This window comes from Columba livia, chromosome 6, assembly GCF_036013475.1.
Source record: "Columba livia isolate bColLiv1 breed racing homer chromosome 6, bColLiv1.pat.W.v2, whole genome shotgun sequence".
Lineage (NCBI taxonomy): Eukaryota > Metazoa > Chordata > Aves > Columbiformes > Columbidae > Columba > Columba livia.
This window is the reverse complement of record NC_088607.1, coordinates 28,240,417-28,256,135: the sequence shown is the minus strand read 5'-3', so window position 1 is coordinate 28,256,135 and position 15,719 is coordinate 28,240,417. Positions and strand designations below refer to the sequence as shown.

Here is a 15,719-nt window from a genome sequence, read left to right as displayed (position 1 = left end):
GTTGTGAAAAGGGTATTCTGATTGCAGCGGAAAGAATTGCTCTACGTAATTATTTGTTGTTGCTGTACGGAGACCCTGGGGAAATGCTTGTGCCTGGTGTAACCAGTGCTGTTTGCAAGGAGCCTGTTCCTAGCTGTGAATGTGTGTCTTTTTATGGACTCGGTGAGATGCTGACCTGGATTCAGGCTTCTACCGGCTTTTTTTAAACAATTTTGTCAAGTGTTACGGTATTTTTATCTTGCTGCAATGTTAGGGACACTATAAATAAATATTCAGAAATGGTATTTTGATATTATTTTCAATCTTGTCATTCTGCAGGTTTCTTTCTTTTCCTCAAGGCTATTTTACATTAAAAGCAGGTCAGCATTGTTTACCCCATGCTTCTCAGATTTTGAGTTGCAGATCTCATGGGCTTCAAAATGTTACAAAACAATCACCCGTGCTGCTCACAGCCCTGGGACAGAGGCTGAGAGTAAATACATTTTTTTTTTCTTTATTTTAAGTGGAAAAAGTGAACTGCTGCTAAGCAAGAGTAGGAAAATGTTCGAAGGTAGATTAATACAATGCAGTTGTATTTCTATGAAGTTTGATAAGCAATGCCCAACAGCCTCCAAACAGAAAGCTACTGAGAGCTGGCAAGCTTAAAACAAACAAATATAAAAAACCTAAACAAACATAAACAAAATAAATGCCAGAGGCTTCAAAAAAATCTGCTGAGGCCAATGTCTGGCTAAAACTTGTTCTAACTTTGAAGTATTTTTAAACTGAGGCAGTTGTAAGTTGACTACATTTTATTTCTTTGCTCCCTTGGGCTGTACCAAGGAAGCTTTTACCATTGCTTCTGTAAAAGGAAGGCCTTTATGTGGAGTCTAACAGTTAGCAATGAACATCTCAGAGCTGTGATTTATCTGTAGCCACTCCAAAGCCTCGTGGAAGGGCTGTGGAGCTGTGCTGGTGAGCATATTTGTTGTGCAAACTGGCACTGAGAGGGGAAGGTAGCATTGTACTGACCTTAATTACAGCTTCACTAATGGAAAGTGAATAGTGGGAAACAAGAATAGAAAAAAAAAAAGTCTATTAAGAAGAAAAAGATTTAGAAAAGGTAGTAAAAGACTTTTAAGTAACTTTGGTATAAGTTACATCTTTTCCTCTGTACAGGAACACTATAAAGAAAATGTGGAACCAGAGTTATTCCTTTTATTGCTTCCTAAGTTAATGCTTGTTAAATATTCAATTAGAATTCCTCTTGAAACACTAAGTATTATACCTATATGTGGTTTAGTGCCATGCTTGTAGAGACAAGTCACATCAATGCCTTGCCCTGTTAGAAGTACCAAACTTCTGTGGGACTTATTCTGGAACGCACATAGCCAGCTGATCCTGTATGTTCCAAGTGTGAATACTGACATTGGTGAAAAGATGATGCCTATGTATTTTATATAGGCTAGTATTTCCAGCATAAATTAAAAAGAAAAACAACTTTTTTTTTTTTTTTTTTAAGTCTTTATTCCAGGGTCACAGACTAAGATAAAAGGTAACACAGTAAAACATAGTTCAGGCTCTTGACATTCCAGTTGAATTTCTAGCCACTAAACATGACCTTCTACTTCTTTACAAAATGTTATCAGTTTGCCATTTAAAGAACAAAACAAACCACCATTTCTAAACCTTCAGTCCCCCACGCTTTTAGTACCCACTTAAAAGCAAAAACTTGATGTACTTGTGCTTGAATAAGACTTCTCCGTCAGAAGTGATACAGTCTGTAGGTACTGCACAAGGCATAAGTTTGTTACTGCCTCAGGGAGCTTTTTGTCAAAGAACAACCTTTTCTTTTCCCTTCTTCCAGAACAGCAGCACCACAGGTAGCGTGGCAAAACTTCACCCCACGCCATAGTTAGTATTTTAAATAGCTATTACTTACAAAAGTGCTAAAATAAGACAGGCTGAATTGTTGTTCAAATATTCAAAAGTAAAAGACGATATGATAAAAGGCTCACTATGCATATGGAAAGTGCTTTGAGGGATGCTTAAAATGGTCTCTCAACCACAGATTTCAGAACACCAGCATGTGGGAAATGCTGGTGTAGCTTTTCTTACCACACCCAATTTCATTCACAAATATAAAATTTCCAGCTAGGGTTTGGAATGCTAATTGATTTTTTTTTTTCCTTGGATAATAAATTACTTTTTGGAAAAGCTGCCCTCAAAGCTACAGGATTACTACTTTATGCTACGCTAAACCAAAGATTAAAATTTGAATCATAAGATGAGGTTGTGCTGCATGAAATTTAAGGCACATGTATTAACCCAAGCTGAAGTGCTTTATGTATCCAAGCTCAACACTGCACCTCAACCTGAACCGAGACTCGGTCTTTTTAATGTGCCCGCAGCAAAACACTGGTCTGTGCTTTGTGGAAGAAGTTCACAAAACAAAGTACGAAGACCAGGCTATAACAACAACAACAAAGCCAGTAAAAGGTTCTGTAAAGAAAATATAGGTAAATTTAACTCCTATCACAAAACAGGTGCAAGTCGCCTTGTGCTTGTAACTTAACTCCCCCTGTTGTAGAAGGAAACTCTTCCAACTCTATCAACTGCTACTGCCGGCTGTCAAGGACTTGTCACTGACAAACAGGGTACACAGTCTAGGTCAAAAACTGCAGAGGAACAACTTTTGGCTTGTTGCCTAATAAATGGGATTAAACTCTGACAGTACCAAGACTGAAGGGTTGAACTCCTACTGAACTATCCACAGGGCCCTGTGAATTATAATTGTCTTGTTTAGTAAGAGGAGAGTCACTTGGGTAGAAGGGCACTGTATCATTTAGTAGGAATGTAATTAGCTAGTTACAGCACCTAGACATGTAAATAAGGATACTTTCTGAAAAATGAGGATGAAGAACGTGAGAAGTGACTTCTTTCACTGTCTTCTAGTACTGCTTCTTGGCTGAAGGTTTGTAACACACCAGGAGACCAAAGGAAGCGTACCCAAACAAAAGTGTCTGAATGAACCATTGAAACTGAGCCACCGGGTCAGTGATTCCTTTAGATCTGTAACATTAACAAAAGCATAACGTGTCAAAAAGCTTATGGTATTACAGACTATACTGTGATAGTTACAAAGTAAGCATAGATATCTCTACCCACCCTTGATACATCAGCCTTGATTAGAACATTTGAACTTAGCACCATTAATTTCAAGCTACTGAGACTTATTTCCTGTATTAACTAAACATACCCGTTCCTGTGATTTTAGTGGATTTGAAGCCATCCACAGAACACAGGTTCTTTTGGAGATTTCATGCATACAATTTCCTCAATGATATATACACTGCAATCTCAATCTGTGCTATTTGAAATTACTTGTCCTAGAAGTTTATATACAAAGATCCAAGAAACTAGAGTAGCTTAATAGTAATCTTAGAACACAAGCCTGTATAGAACTTCTTGTTGACTGTAGTCACAGAGGGCAGATCATATGCTAGCAGGGCAAAGAGGCTTGACAATTACTGCGCCATGCAGGATGGAGAAGCACTGTTACCTGAATTTGTGGCTAGAAAAATACAGGTACAGGGACTGAAGACACCTAACTTGATTTATGAAGCAGAGATCTTCCTAGTCAGTTACTTTTATGGAAGCATATGTGAATTTTTATATATGTTACAAAAAAAATGTCACTTTTTCCTCTACTTCATTGATGTTGAGATATACTACCAAATTTTCAGAGAAAAAGAATGAATATAAAAATGATAGCAAAACCTATGGATTTCACATTTCTAGTAAACAATTCTGCCAAGCAGAACTGAACTCCAACTTACTAGTATACACGGGAGCTCCCTCTACTGACCTTTGCTAGAACAATTCAGCTTTTAATTGTTCCATAGCTTCTAAACGTACAAAATGATTGTGTAGCAAGTGTTGATCAACACAATGTTTCTTAATGTTGACTCTTAAGCTGTCCTACCAGCTCTGAAAAGATTTTTTTTCTAATCCCAGCTGCAGTGTTTCCAGTGAGTGCAGAAACTGGAAAACTAGGCATTAAGAAATGTGCCTCCTCATGCAAAGCAAGCTTCCTTGAATAGACCACATGCAGAAATACAGGCCAGTGACAGTACCACTATCGATTAACAAATTTGTATCTGCTTCCTTGCTAGTTCTTCCTCATGCCTCCTTTGTGATGTTCATAAGTAGACATCACCAGTAAAAAGTACATAGTGTTTGGTGCTCATAGTAAAGTATAACTGTTTAGTAATCTACAGAAGTATGCCTCAAGAGACAGTGATAGGCAATCTGTGCTCTCTCTTTCTTATGGGCTTTAACATTACTCTGTAAAACTTATCTTAATTACAATACGCTCATTTGGTACATTCACTGGTAATCAAGTTCCCTTGTACTTAAAAATCCCCTTAAGCCTATATACCTATCTGCAGAATCAGAGTTAAAACTTTAAAGTTACTTCATTTAAAACTGGAGCCTGGTAAAAAAAGATGACTAATTTCCATTCTGAAGGCAGAAAATGTTCATCCGTATTCTGTTATCTTGAGAACCACCTCAAATAGCTTTCTATGGAACAAAATCCCTTTGCCTCCAAGAGATGTTTCTTGAGAAGCCTGTGACAGACAGCTGTGAACTGAACTAAATGAAGTGGAAAACCAGCTTTTTTACAATAGCAAACATACCAGTCATCTTCTACATTCTTCTGAATTATTGCAAACAAAATTCAAATGAACAGAAGGACTACGTGTTTGGACAGCATACCTTTCCTAATAATATGTTATCCTACCATAAAACTTTGTTGGCCTTACTTTTATAGTCCTGACTAGTCAAAGTATTTTATCCCACAAACCTGCAGATACAAAGATCTTAAATAGTTCCAAATGGAAGTGTCCAATTGTATTTACACAATATAGATGCAATTATTTAAGCAGGTAGTTAGCAATCTCAAAATTCTGATGAGGTAACAACTTTGGGTGTTATAACTTCATCAGATATCAGGCTCTTTCTACGCTGTCTATTGCTCCCGCCAACTCCTGAAGCTCGGTGTTCCGCAGTGAGTTCAGAGGCGGACAGACAGCTCTGGCAAACCTGCTGCTGCCAGTTCTGCCAGCTGCCAGCCCTCCTGCCACCCCACACACCCGTAACCTCTAGCAGAATGTGCGCTGACCTCTTGTGGAGGACAGAAAACCACCATTGCAGCAAGAATCTTATCAGTATCTTCTGAACTAGTATTGCTGCTGCCAACCACCAAAATCAGTCCGTAGCTTACGTCACTTGTATCAGAAATCTTTTTCAGAGATCTCTGCTGGGGAAAGGGGAGGGAACAACTTACTGGCATAACTTAACACTGTAGAGGGCTTCTACTACGTGAATCAACCAGGATATCCAGAACCTAAGAAAAAGAAAACATGTTTTATTGTGTTGAAAATTCGGGAGAAGACTGTTGTATCCAAGATGCATTATGCAGACAATGTAAAACTGGAAGCACAGAAGTGATGCCTCACTTCAACCTAGAAAGTGAGGTGTGTTTCTTATATTAGAAAGCAACATAGTCTTAAAAGAAACTAAAGTGAGAAGGAAGAACTATAACTCGTGCAATATGCCTGGACCTGCCATTTCAAGTATCTATTGCATGTTTCCAAAACTTTCAGCACTTACATTAAGACAAAAAGCCAAAGGCTTAGTGAAAGCAGTACAAGTTAATCTTAGTTAAGCATGCAAAATCTATCCTTTTACTTACACAAGTATTTTTAGTAGTCCTAATGAGTTACTGAAGCTTTTATAGATTTAGTTCTATGAAAACAACTGTGTATATAGATTCAGAACATATAACATGACTCCATCAGTCAAACTTCGTCTACAAATTTTCATACAGATGCTTTTTTTAAAAAAAAAAAAAAAAAAAAACGTTAAACAGGACATTCAGTTAGGATCAATTCAATACCTTGCTACAGCAAAGGATGCTCTGAGCAAAGATGAAGGCTTATCTTCTACACAGTGCATGGTAAAACAAACAAGAAAGCCTTGCTGTCTGCCAATCTTTACAAGAAGTCAGCAAGTGAGAGACCTGGCTACAGAGAAGTGTTTTCCACCTCTTTTGTTAATTAAAATAACAAAACCTCAATTTTGTAACCCAGTCAAACTTTGCACTATGTAGTTTCTTCGGCAGGTTATTTCTCATGTAGACAGGATCAGGGTAAGTTACTAGCAGGGTAGAAAACGTTCTTTAATTGAAGCTGGAAAAAGAAGACTCCTAAAGAAAGAATTAGACTACTTGAGTAACAGTTGGACAGAAGACCCACTTTTAGGAAGTTTTACAAATAAAAGTTTACATATGTTCTAGAAACTGTCTCCAGAAGTAGTATGTTACTTTTTTCCTTTCTTGCTGTAACAACACAAATGACAAATACTAAGTTGAATTTTTAAATTTTTATACTGGTCTTAGCCTGTCTAGTCTTCTACATACTCATTACCCTATGCCCTTAGTTGTAATGAGCTTGCAAGGAGAGCTCTTTAAATGTAATTAACAAGTGGGTTACAGGAAAGCTTGTTAACACAGACTAAGCAGAAGAGTCAGAGAGAGGCAACAGGAGAGATGCAAAATTAACTATACAGTCAAATATAACTTACCCATAGCATACCCACTTGTGATGGTTTTCAACTAAATAATTAAGGAAGGTACCAAATATTCCCAAATATCTATAAGGTATAGTTGAAGGCCAAAGCGTTACCCACTTGACAAAAAAAAAAAAAAAAGAAGAAATAATTGTTAGCGTATTTCAAGGTAGAATTATTACAAATTTAACTTTCAGATTAGCTTTCTTTTTACTCCTCCTGCCCTCCATGTTTGTCAAACATGGTTTAGGGCTCACCTCTTCATTGTATTTCAACTCTTTCATTCCATTAACCTTGTCTAAGACCCATATTCTTCAACAACATATTCTTCACTGGCCTTCTGAAGCACGCTTAGTTAAGAAGACTCAAACCAAGGAAACTTCTTTTCATTGACATACAAGATGCCCAAGTGATAAGTTTAAGGTTGCTATCTGTGTACTAAGAGTGCATCTGCACATTAAGTGGCATTTAAGTTGTAAGCTCATTACACATGGTAGCAGCAAAAAATACATTGTCTCTGTCCCAAAGAAGTTAATCTGAGACACCTGACCTGCAGAATTCAAACAATGACTAGACTGAGAAGCAGGAATTAACTATCTATACCTAAGGGATCGGTATTCTTTTTTTATTAAAAATAAAATAACAGATTTTCTTCTATTTTGAACGGGATATAGAAGATAACTGAGCACGAAGCCCCAGACCAGATGCACACAGTGTAGGGTATGTTTCCTGTCGCTGTCTGCAGTGCTCATCACTGTCTACCTGTATTGTAGCAAGCTCTGGAGGAGAAGCAGGGAGTCACGGAGCTGCGTGCTTTAGAGTCCATCAGGCACGTAAGGTAAACACAAAGCCGCGCCAAAGTTCAGACTGGCTTATCTTTCCTCTGGTATCAATGCTGCAGTTTCTAAGTATATGTAAATTTGTCTATGCCAAGGATGTGGCAACATGGTGGATTTAAATAAGGAATTTGCTTCAAGATCACTCTGGTTCTTGAAGTAATCCAGAAGCTCCTTTGTGAGCTGTTTGGCCTGCCTTGATTGTCACTTTTTCAGTTGGTGGTTCGTATGTGTAGAAAATCCATGCAAATGGAATAAAAACATGTGGAAGTCAATGGATGAGATTCATAAACTTGTCAGATATATCAAAACTGTCACTAATCTCCCCAGTCCAGTAATCTGACCTATTTTAGCTGAAGTCATTATTAATTAAGACAACATGGTGACTGAACTAGTCTGTTTTCCAACAACACTAACCCATTACTGTAGTCTGTAACTAAAGCCATCACTTGTAAATGCACTTTGTTTACTGATACAGCCCATAGCTGTCCTGGGGTGAGTCTTATTGATGCACAGCGTGATTTCAGTTCTGTGAATGCTGAAGACACTTTCACAGGCTGCCTGCAACGCAAACCAGTGCGAGCCACAGCACTTGGGTTGCTGTGCTCGTACCCGGGGATGCTGTTTGTCCTCGGTGCCACCGCCTGCTTTGCTTTGCAATCCAATTCAAGTATTTTATCTTTTTCCCTGAACATCCTTCACGGGTTCGTACAGCTACCCCACAAGCTGACCCGGCCCAAGCGGCGTTTTCAGGTTCCCTTTTCTTCCCGGTTCGTGTCACACAGTGGCGCTTCAATGGGCACCGACCGAGGAAGTCGGTTCCGCAAACCCCGCAGCGCACCTGCGTGTCCCGCCGGGACCACCGCGGCGATTCGGCGACCCCCACGGGAGGGCCCGATCCGGCCCGTGAGCTCTGCAGCCCCCGCTCGGAGGTGACAGGGAGCTGCTGCAGGGCCTGTCTCCCCGTCCCGCACCCTCCCGCCGCTCCTTACGCCGAGGACGACCATGCCGAAGATAATGGCGATCATCCAGAGGAGCCGGGAGCGCTGGAAGTGGCAGCTGCCATCGCGGACCCGCTCCGTGCCCATCGCCGCCGTCATCCCGCCGGGGCCGCCGCCAACCGCCGATCTGCTCGCCGGGCGCCGCCGCCGCTAAGGCCGCCGCGCGGGGGGCGGGGCCGCGGCGGGGCCGCCCCGTCGGTGACAGAGCGGCGGTGGCACTGGAGTGACCGGTGGCGTCACCTGCAGCGAGCGGGTGACGCTGCGACCGGTGCCGCGGGAGAGGGCGAGCCCTGCCCAGCCGCGGGGGCGCCCCCCGGGGCCGCGGCCATTAGCAGGGGCGGCATTGCCCCGTCACTTCCTTCCGGGCCGGCCGGCCGCCCGCGGCCGCCGCTCCCCGCCGCGGCATGCGGCCGGAGGTGGGGGAGCAGGTGCGCGGTCAGGAAGCCGGGCGGGCCCCGGGGGCGGCCCTGCCCCTGCAGCCGGGGAGGGAGAACCGCAGGTTGCGAAACTCGACGCAAAATGTGGAGTGGGCTTTTCAGCTCGGCTGTTTACGAATTAACGACAACGATCAGTGTTACGGATGGAGAAAAAGCAGAAAATGTAGGAAATCGGGTGCTGACAGCGAATGTAGTTGGATATGCACCGCGCGCTCCGTGACTCCATCGTTCCCCGGGGCGCTCCCGATCCCCCGCCTCTCCGGCTGGTCCCCAGCCCGGCGGCGAACGGCGCCGCGGCGCAGCCGAGAGTGCTCTCTTGTGGCACGGCTGGTGAACAGCCACAAAGGGAGCGACGGGGAGGTGACAGGCGGTGCCACCGGGCCCCGGGATGGCGCAGGGCGCAGTCTCGCGTGCAGACGTACCCAGTTCCACAGCGCAGCCCACCTGCGGGTTACAGATTAGCCGTGGTTCTGCTTGCTGGGCCAAAATAAACGGGCAATGACATTTCTGTCACTGAGCAGTTCAGTTTTTGGGAGGTCAAGGAATCCAAAGGGCTGAGGAGCCCTGGGAAGATTTCCTGGGTTCCAGAAGCTGAACTGGGAAAGCCCAAGCTTGAACACACCATGCCTTTAGATGACCTGCAACTTCAGGCAAAACTAAAAGAGGAGCCTGAAGGGTTTAAGTTATTTTCTCTTGCATTTGTGAGATTTAACTAGTTTTAAAGCACGTTAAGATACATGCTTAATATCAAATAAATTATTTGAACTGCTCCTGGTAAAAAAATACAAATAAAAATGCATAATATAATCCTATATTATACATATATAGGAGACACTAGTAGAATAACACCTTCATAACACCTTCCCTTTTGAAAACTACTGATTTAAAACACATTAAATCCAGCTTTTTCTACTCTATGCCATTTTGGGACTTTGAACTCAGTGATGAACTTGTCTGAAGAAGTCACTAGGGCCTTGGGAAAGGTGCCCACATACAGAAATGTTGAGGGGGAAAGTGTCTCATGCTTTCCTTAGAGCTTTGCTTGACAGCGACTTTGACAGGGTAGAGGATAAACGGAGTGAGAAATGTTCCCTGTGCTGTTCTCTCTCCTGAAGGCCAAATGCAGCTGCCCTCTCACCTATGTGTTAATGACGTGCCTGTAAAGCTGTTTTCTTGAACTACTGCAGCAAGTCTTGTCATTTCCCAGCATGAGCACTGTGGGGCAGACAAGGGTCGCTAGAGAGGAGACTGAATTGGCTTGTGGTTGTGTCTGTTCTGTCCCGAGATTGTTTTGTTTCCCCGTCTCTGTATTTCATGCCCAGGTATTCCTGCCTAAAGCACTGTGGCTTTTTGATGAGGTGTTCTGTGGGGATTACAGGAGAGTTTGAAAAGAAATTCCTGCAGTGGTAAAACTTGTTGGGAGGCCACGGACAAAAACCATGGAGGTTGGCTGGGTGGAAAACCACCTGCATGATACAGTTACCTGGGATGCTTTGCTGATGCAGTGGAAAGGTGTGTGCAGCTCCACCCACCACGACTTAGTATCTGGCAGAAAGTTCTAAAATTCATGTCATCTTTGTGGCAGAAGTGCCTGGGACTGCCTCACACAAGGAGCTCTGCTCACACACCAGGAACTTCTAAGGGCACGATTAAAGCAGTTTTATTAGCATGTAAACAAAAAGAAACGTACTTTTAAAAGGATGGATGTGCTGCTACTGGGAGTTGACTGGAGGTGGCAGCCAAGTACCCAGGAGAGACACCGGCTGCCAAACACTGAGCTGCTGCAGCAGGAAGGTGGTGGGAGGAGAAGGTGTTGCCACCTCAGCCATGGGGTGTGTGACCCACAGCTGGGGACCAGGAATCAAACCCTGCCCGTGCTGCTTGTCCCTTGGAGAGTGACACACATCTCAGCTGCTCGCACATCTCTGTGGGCATTTGCTTTGCTAGACTGGCTTGGGTGGGTGGCCAGAGACGATGTCACATCATCCTTCCTGCCACGCTCCAGTGAAGAGTGCCCGTGCTGTGTCGTCTTGGGCAGAGAACGGGTAGCTAGCTTACTCTTGTTTCTCTTTCACCAACAATGATTGATTTACCTTTTTATTAACATTAAATAATATTCTTCGTGGCTCAGAGAGACCCTGATCACAAAACCAGCTAGCCCAGCAGTTCGCCCCTCCAGAAGGGGCCAGTCCATGTAGGACAGCGGCCCGTGCTCCCTGCCAGCCTTGTTGACACAGGTCACTCTACCAACCCTATTCTACCTCCACAGTCTCAGACTTGAAGGTGAAATAGTTAATGAAGACAACTCCCTGCTCTGTCCTTTTGTGCAGGTGGACTTTCAGCAGTTCCATTTCTAATCCAGGGCAGTGTCTTTGACCTGACTTTTTAAAAAAGGCTGTTTCTCTTGACAGAGAGAGGAGTCTTTGGAGTACTTAAGAGGGTAAATATAGTTCCAGTTTTCATAATGTTAAGCCAGAAGTCCTATAGCATCATCTAGTCTAGCCAGCACAAGCCGTTTAATATTAGCTTGTTTCTCTGAATTAAGCTCAGTAACTTGCCCTTACTTGAAGCATGCTTTTCAAGGGGCATTTTATCTTACTTTGAAGATGTTAAAAGACACACAGAATCCACTGCTTTCAATGATTAGTCTTTCTTGTGTTTCCTAGGTGGTGTTACTATGACAGTACATAATAACTAATTTTTGAGGGAGCAATTTTCCAGAATCTAGCTGAAAAGCTTGCTCTGTTGTGTTATGCAAAATGTTTGAATTTATGCCTTCATATTTTGGACCAATAGTTTATCTGCCTTTGTGTCAACAACACTGGAAATGTTATTTGTCAGTTAATTGCATTTATTGACAAGTACAATCTAAGCTAGAAACCAAAAATCCCAAACAGTTATGTGATATATTGAAAAAAAAAAAAAATTACAGAAACAATTTACTCTGTCACGTTTTCAGGAAAGAAAACTATTCCTGCATGCTTTACCAACTGTAACTCCTGAGGTTTCTATTTTTTTCCTTTCTTTTTATCTTAATCACTGCCACCAGATGACTGAATGAAGGCCTGGCATGCTGAGTTGGCAGCTCTCAATAGCACACCACACACCAACGTATCACCAAGGCTGAGTACAGACAGCCAGCTCGGGCAGCTCTGGCCATGCTTACTGGAAGCCAGATTTAAATTAATGGTTTGGAACATGCTGTCTCATGTGACACAATTAACGCAGCTCCATGTTCTTTCTCAGGCCTTTCCTGTGCTAGAGAACATGCAGATATCGATAGCTAGCAATCGACCCAGCTGCTGTCATGATGACAGGCTCTGTAAGTATTTGGAGATGAGCTAATCTAGCTTTACTTTGCTTCAGGCTGCTCAAATTGCTAAATTTGGTCTGTTTTTATAGTAGTCAGGGCCATAGAAGAGAGGGAAAAGATAATCTTAAAAGCAAGTGGAAAGAAAAAAGTGTGCTACCTCATCATTGCACACAAAATTTTTTTGTTTCACTTGCATCACTTGGCTTAGATTTCAAATTAGGTTGATAATTAAAGTACTTTTAAAGAATCTAAGACCAAAAGAGATGTTAGTTATGAACTCAACAGGTAGGGTTACTAACCGTACAGTAACATGAGAAAGGGATGTGTGATCCTCTTTGAGATTTCGGAGACAACTGCATTAGTTTAAAAAAATAAGTTTTTTCACTGAAGTTGTGTCTGTAGAGTCATGCGGTCTCCAGAGTGACTGGGTGTGTGAACTGAGATGGGTTGGTTCTGCTGGAAACAATATAATGGACCTGTGCATTCTTCCTGCCTAACCCCTGAGAAATAGCTGGCTCATTTCACGTACTGTGTATATCAGTGTAGCACTCTCTTAGGTTTTCAAATACTAAAGCTCCTGTTGTACCAAGTAGTGGAGAAAACTTGTTCCCCCTTCAGTTTAGAAACATTTGCTATCTCTAACTTAGAGATATTGACTATCTCACTTTCATCGGGAAGTACAAAGGGTATTTGCCAGGTAGTCTGCCTCTTTTGTTTGGTGTTCTTGGTAGATGCCAGAGACTAGATAGAGACATGTTAGCTCTTCTGTGTCTTTTAAAATTCTTTTTTTTTAAAAAAAGCAGGGGGGCGGGCAGGGTGGAGGATTAGTCTAATTCAGAACAACCTTTATGGTGTGAGTCATCCTACTGGAGTCAGTGATGTGACTTGTGTAAACAGCAACTTTCTGTGTAAGTAAGAATTAAGGGATTTGGCTTCTTTTAGGAAGTTACTTGGAAATGAACTGCAACCAACTTTAAACTGGATTTGAAGCTGGTATGAAAGAGATGGGATGTATTCAGTGAAAGTTACCTAAGGAGATGGAATTATCAATAAACATATTTTTAATCAGAGTTAAATGACACAATACTGTAATGAAACTACTGCAAGCAATGTCTGATTCCCCATGTAACTAGTTAATATGTGTCTGCTCCTCTGTCGAGGAGTTAAAAATTATTTCATTTTAATCTTTTAGTTCTAAGACTAGAAAAGCTAAGGAAAAGTACTGTCTTTAAAAATATTTTATGTTGCAATTTGAGAAGGATTGCAGTTTTGAGGTTAATGGTCAAAATTTCAGCAGATTCCCATACTTTAAAACGAAAAAAAGAGACATGCATAAGAAGGAACAATGGGGTATAGTAATTCTACTTGTTGTAATGAATATCCTTTGTGACTTGGAAGTAAATACACCTTTGCACGTATGCCTGTGGTATCCTTCTCATAGGTAAATTGATTGCTTCGATGTCTAATAAAACTAATTCTCTTCTCTCACATTTTGAACAAAATTGGGAGCATAATTGATGTCTTGGAAATTGTCAGCTATAAAGGTCCCAGCCAAATACTTTATTCTTTCAAAGACTAAGAACTAAGCAATGCCTGTAAGTTACAAAGGTGTGGATTTCTCATTGATTTTACTACAAATTCAGTTTGTGCATTTTTGAGATAAATTAATGTAAGAGTTTTATATACTCATCCTAACACTATCTCTGTGGCGCTTTTTTTCTGTTATTAAAAAGGAACAGAAAGGTGAAATCGACTTTTTTATCATTATGCACTTCAGCCAACTTTGGATTAATGGCCTCTTCTAAACAGACGGCCAAAGCTCACCAGTCTGAAGTCCAGGTTGCACAGAGAGCTTCAGTTTTGATCACAGTTGTGCATTTTACAGTTTTACTGATGTCTGCAGGAAGTCCATAACTTTAGTCCCACTAAAAATATTTTGTGAACATCTCTGGTGGCTTTCTTTTATTGTGTGAGATAGCTTTAAAAACTTAAAGAGTAACAAGTACCATCCATTTGACACCTCAGATTATAAAGATTGGATTTATTCTACAAGTATTTGGTGGAATTTTTTGAGCTGCATACATGCTACAGGTATTTGATGGCTTTTTCAAATGTATGTCGGGAAAAAAAAAGAAATCATGTCATTTGGGGAGGCTATTTAATAATACTGAATATACCTTGTAAGAATTAATTACATGTGACCAGACAGCCTTGTTCATATTTGCCATGTTGGAAAAGCCTGAGTAGTTCAGACTACTCAAAACTGGATTACATACAGATAAGGGTCCATGACTCTGCATACCAGCATCCTACAGCAGGATAGACTTGGTGGTTAAAACGGGCTGAAGGAGTAAGTCTCCAGCAAAACATCAGCGTTTTGATGCCTTGTTTTATCCCTTAACCACCTGATGACAGTGCATGCGTATTTTAATACATAGTATTTGGTATCTGATATCACTTCTCATTTCTCTCTGAAGGAATTCCTAACTTTATTTCTGCTTCCTATTTTGAAAGACACTGCCTTAGGTGGCCAAGTTCTTCACATGCATGGTAGTAAACACAGGAATGCATTGTTGGGAAAAGAGAAAAGTTTCCAATTAGTTCACTGCTCTCGTGGCTCTGTTGGACCAGCTATTTTGTCTTTATTGTGTTTCTCAGTTAATGAACAAGTCATGTCAATTGACACAGATTTCTAGCTCTGAGTATTTTTTTCCTACATTCTGAATAGAAATATTGTGATGGAAAAGCTAACTGCAGGACAAAAATTCAGCACAGATCTAGCAAACTAATGGGGTCACTAGCAGATGGGTGAGATGGGTGGGAAGCACATTTCAGTACAACCACATGGGTGGGGATGTTATTTGGGAGATGAGAAGGAATAGGACTGACAAGGGAGGTTAGAGCGATAGTTCTTTGAACAGGGAGGAGAAGACTCCAGACAAGTTGTCTCCAGTCCCAGCAGACGAGCCTTAAGGCCAAATTCACTCATCTTTAGGCAACTAGTTATCATAATCAAGTTCAGCAGACTATGATGTTGTGATTTGTAGTATTTCTATAGTATCACAAGGGTGTGTTTGTATTCTGCTAGCACACAAAAAAGATGTAATCCTTGTCCTAAACCATCTGCAGTTCAGAGGTTTGATTCTCTCAGGTGCTAAGAGTCCACAAGTGTTTCTGGAGCCGACATCATAGGGCATCTGCCACTTACACAAACAGCACACGGGTGAGGATGATGACAGACGTTCCTTTACAAAGGAAAGGAGACAGGGAAGGAGACAGCAGGGAGCATGAGGGAAAGAATTACCATAAAGCAGTGTGGACTGTGAACCTGACCGTACAGAGCACGAAGTACTGCTGCATTTAAATGAAAGTCTTTATCTCAGTGTTGCTGGAGCAAGTGAGGGCTTGCCAGACTGAACCATGCCCAGTAATTCTCCGGGGGCCCAGGCTGGATTTCAGGACGATATGTTCTACACAATTTTTTATATTTCTTAAGGCTGGATTTTAGTGAACACAGGTT

The 15,719-nt window shown here is 41.7% G+C and overlaps 1 protein-coding gene across 1 annotated transcript; it reads right to left on the bottom strand.

The window, feature by feature from the left end:
* Positions 1-1,480: 1,480 nt before the first annotated feature.
* Positions 1,481-8,758, bottom strand: TMEM254 (transmembrane protein 254). The gene is made up of 4 exons (XM_065067690.1): positions 8,441-8,758; positions 6,628-6,731; positions 5,330-5,389; positions 1,481-3,051 (listed from the first exon to the last, which is right to left on the bottom strand). Exons 1-4 carry the CDS (start codon positions 8,546-8,548, stop codon positions 2,931-2,933), a joined length of 393 nt encoding a protein of 130 aa, XP_064923762.1. The 5' UTR covers positions 8,549-8,758; the 3' UTR covers positions 1,481-2,930.
* Between the last annotated feature and the right edge of the window lie 6,961 nt (positions 8,759-15,719).